At 45.0% G+C, this 4,253-nt stretch overlaps 1 protein-coding gene across 1 annotated transcript; it reads right to left on the bottom strand.

Annotated features, from left to right (window-relative positions):
* Positions 1 to 1,044: 1,044 nt before the first annotated feature.
* Positions 1,045 to 1,434, bottom strand: LOC137362997 (histone H2A-like). The gene has a single exon (XM_068027115.1). The coding sequence runs from the start codon at positions 1,432 to 1,434 to the stop codon at positions 1,045 to 1,047; it is 390 nt and encodes a 129-aa protein (XP_067883216.1).
* Between the last annotated feature and the right edge of the window lie 2,819 nt (positions 1,435 to 4,253).

A 4,253-nucleotide genomic window follows, 5' to 3' on the forward strand; every position in this document is an offset into this window, starting at 1 on the left:
TGGGATAGGCTGTTTAGAACAGTTCAATCAATCTGAAATATTTCAGATTTCCAGCATTCGCAGTATTTTACTTTTAATTCTTTGTTCAATCAATCTGCTGTGTTCGGGAGGAAAAAAAATGGAATCCCCGAATTTGACATTTCAGTTGCAGCAAGGATGTGCAGTAGATTTGATTTTCTAAACGGGCTGTGTAAACAGTGCCCGAGGCTCCACAGTTAGTCCCCAGTCGACACATGCCCTCAGTGAAAAGCCACATCACTCCTCCAGAATCACTCATTGTTTTCATAGAATTTCAAAATGATTTCGCTGCAATGAGGGAATCCGGGAGTTTTGCAGCAGCCGTTGAATCGGTCACTGGAACCAGACCCACTTGTGATGTTATTTCCCCCGAGACGGTGTTTCCTGCACTGAAATTGACAGGGTTTGTGAAACTGATCAGTTTCAGCTCAATCATTCAGGGACCTGGAATTCCCACAGTTTGAGCCCGCGCGATCCCGAGCTCACTTCTGATTGGTCACCCTCTTCTCATTCACATGTCTTAACCAATCGCAGAGCTTCGAATTAGGAAATACAACAAATCACTGGCTTAAATTGGCAGACAGTTTGAATTCGAAAAAGCCGCCAATTTCAGTGTCGGAAAGAAGCGAATTGATGGAAAATCTGGCGTTAGTTTAAAGCTGTTCGTAAAATCGCGCCACGACTTTGTGCTGATAAAAGCGGAATAAAAAACGTTTTTGATGGGTTATATATATTACGTAGTTTTAATCTGTGATTTTTTGTCTGCTTATCTGTAACTGGCGGTAAAAGACTCTATTCAGCAATCTGTAACGGGACAAATAACTCAAAATTGGTGTTGAAGTAATAAATTAGACAGGTTTGAGGGGACAGTGAGAAATCACTGAAACAGATGCTTAAACATTTGAAATAGTTCTCATTCGGTCCTGTAACTGAGATGTTGGAATCAGACAGGAACCAGCCCTTTCACAGAGACTGTGGGTGGCTCTGAAAAGAGCCTTTGGTTTATTAGGTGACATTTTGGCCGCTTTACTTTTTCTGGGAGCTCTGAGCGCTGGTTTTCTTGGGCAGCAGCACGGCCTGGATATTAGGCAGTACCCCGCCCTGAGCGATGGTCACCCCTCCCAGCAGCTTGTTGAGCTCCTCGTCGTTGCGGACGGCCAGCTGCAGGTATCTGGGAATGATGCGGGTCTTCTTGTTGTCCCGGGCCGCGTTACCAGCCAGCTCGAGGATTTCAGCGGTAAGATACTCGAGCACAGCAGCCAGATAGACCGGGGCTCCGGCACCCACACGCTCAGCATAGTTGCCCTTTCTTAGGTGCCTGTGAACACGGCCCACCGGGAACTGCAGTCCGGCCCGGGAGGAGCGAGACTTGGCCTTGGCCCGAGCTTTGCCGCCGGTCTTTCCTCTTCCAGACATTTTCACAAATACTTTCACAAAGAATGGATATTTTCCGCAGCATTTACTTTACTTATAGATTGAAAACTCTCCCCATTGGTCGCTACTAAATTCACCTCATTTGCCTATATTCTTCACCAATCAGGTCACTGACAAACAGAAGTGGGCGGGATTTACCGCCACAACATCAGAAGCAGAAAATTTGTTAATTTCAAAAAGCCCGCCAATTTCATTGTCGCAAAGGAGTGGATTAAAATAAATGTCATCCTGAGTCAAATATTTAAAATCCCTTCTCTTTATTTTGTTCTATTCAACTCTTTCCGTCACCAATTACAGACGCGGGTTTAAAATGTTGTTTAAATTGTGGATCTTTCTCCAATCGCTTTCAAACTGTCCCGGGAGGTACTAAATCCCTGTTCACAGCATTTCCCTGAAGGGAAACATTCAGTTTATCTTCAATCAGAGCCCAGTGTCCTTCTCTGAAAAGAGGGAGCCGGATCGAGTCCTCAAACTGCCCTTAATCTGTTGTGTAATAATCCCATTCCGGGCTGTTACACTGCGGAGAGTTACTGTTAATAAAATGATGAATCAGTTCACATTTCAGGAATAGAGTGAAGGGACTGAGGTCTGACCCTTACCGCTGAAAGCAGCTGTTAATGCGGTCATACAGGGGCTGTGCAAAACCACAATAACAGCTTTAAGCAAAAAAGTAAAGGCGGATGAGCGGATTATGGGTTTTAGTTCGGTTTATGGGACAGCAGACAAAAACACAGCAGTGGGACATTTATTATGTTACACATCGTCTTAAAATGATTTCATAGAGATGATGTAGCTTTTTCAGAGAGATTGTGGGTGGCTTTGAAAAGAGCCGTTGTGTTTGGGATGTTTTTCAGTCCATTGTGCAGTTTTACTTGGAGCTGGTGTACTTGGTCACCGCCTTTGTCCCTTCCGACACGGCGTGCTTGGCCAGCTCCCCGGGCAGCAGCAGGCGCACGGCGGTCTGGATCTCCCGGGAGCTGATGGTGCTGCGCTTGTTGTAATGGGCCAGGCGGGAAGCCTCACCCGCGATGCGCCCGAAAATATCATTCACAAACGAGTTCATGATGCTCATGGCCTTGGAGGAGATGCCGGTGTCGGGGTGAACCTGCTTCATCACTTTGTAGATGTAGATGGAGTAACTCTCCTTCCTCGACTTTCTCCACCTCTTGCCGCCCTTTGCTGACGGTTTATTTAAGGTTTTCTTGGCGCCCTTCTTAGCAGCTGCTTTCTTCTTCTCCTCAACCATCTTCAGATTCAATTTCAGACACAGAAATAAACCAAACCCCTTCCGAGTGCGGATTAAATAGACAATCCCACAGCGCTATGCTAATGAGGGATGGGGGAAAGTAAAGATTGTGATTGGGTGATTGGGAGTGATGTCACAATGGTTTTTTATTGTAATTCCACAATTGGTCTCTTTCGCCATCCAATCAGATTAAATATTTGCAACCAATCACAAACACCCTTACTGCAATCAGGAAGTATATTTCACAAAGACTCTCTCCAGTCACAGTTTCTTTTGAAAGAACGCTCCCTGTGTGGAGCTTCCTGGAAATGTCCTGGCTGTTGTTGGGAGGACACTTATTGACTGATTCTGTGTCGTTGTGTCTCTGCTATTGCATGTGAGTGAGCAATTAATTTCCTTTTTAGTCTGGGCGACTGTGTTTGAGTGTTTTATGTAATTTGGTAACTCTCAGTCTCTGGTGCTGTATGGATTCATTCTGTCGCTGTCAGGTACTGTGTTTGAGTGTGAGGAGATGAGGTGGAGTGTTGCAGCAAGGAAGATGGAAAAGAGCATTGGTGCCGATGACACAGCCTTACTTGACCCCAGTTTGCACTCGGATTGGGTCAGTGATAGATCCGTTGGCAAGGATTACAGCTTGCATGTCGTAGTGCAGTATGTTTCAGGAGGACATTCCATAATCCCTCTCGGTTGGTAGAGTCGAAGGCCTTTGTCAGGTCAGAGAAGGCCATGTATAAAAGTTGCTGCTTCTCCCTACATTTTCTTGAAGTTGTCTTGCTGTGAAGATTATGTTCACTGTGCCTGTTGATGGACAGAATCCACATTGTGATTCCAGTAGGAGCTCTTCAGCCACGGGGAGGAGGCAGTTGAGAAGGACTCTTGTGATGACCTTCCCTGTGGTGGACAGCAGGGATACCCCTCTATAGTTAACACAGTCGGTCGTGTCAACTTTTTTTAAAGATGATCACAATTACCGCATCACGGCGATCCCCTGTCATGCTCTCCTCCTTCTAGATGAGGGAAATGAGACATGTATTTGTGTCGAGTGTTTCTCTGCCATATTTTAGAATTTTGATGTGAATTCTATCTATTCTGGCAGCCTTATTGTTTTTTGGCTATCCATCTCTAACGTCATGTGTGAATGTGGGATTCATTCTGTACCTGTCACTCACTGGTACTTTGTGAAAGTGTGAGATACATTCTGTATCTGTCAGTCTTCGGTATTGTATGTGAGTGTGGAATACATTCTGTCAGTGGCACTGTGTGTGAGTATTTGATTCATTCTGTCAGTCTCTGGAATGTTATGTGATTTGGGACTTAGTCTGAATCTGTCAGTGGTTCTGTATGTGTGGAATTCAAGCTATATCTGTCAGTATCTCAGTGCGTGTGTGAGTTCATTCTTTATCTGTCAGTCTCTGGTGATTTATGTGAGTTTGGCAGTCACTGAATCTGCCAGGTACTGTAGGAGTATTTGAGAATGATTTTGTATGTGTCAGTCTTTGCTACTACATCGGAGTGTGGGATTAATTCTGTATCTGTCAGCCTTTGGTAGTGTGTG

The sequence above is a fragment of the Heterodontus francisci genome, unplaced genomic scaffold (genome assembly GCF_036365525.1).
Source record: "Heterodontus francisci isolate sHetFra1 unplaced genomic scaffold, sHetFra1.hap1 HAP1_SCAFFOLD_51_2, whole genome shotgun sequence".
Taxonomy (NCBI): Eukaryota; Metazoa; Chordata; class Chondrichthyes; order Heterodontiformes; family Heterodontidae; genus Heterodontus; species Heterodontus francisci.

Bases quoted from the DNA above. Each gene is read 5' to 3' on its own strand.
- LOC137362997 (XM_068027115.1), bottom strand. From the start codon at position 1,434: ATGTCTGGAAGAGGAAAGACCGGCGGCAAAGCTCGGGCCAAGGCCAAG.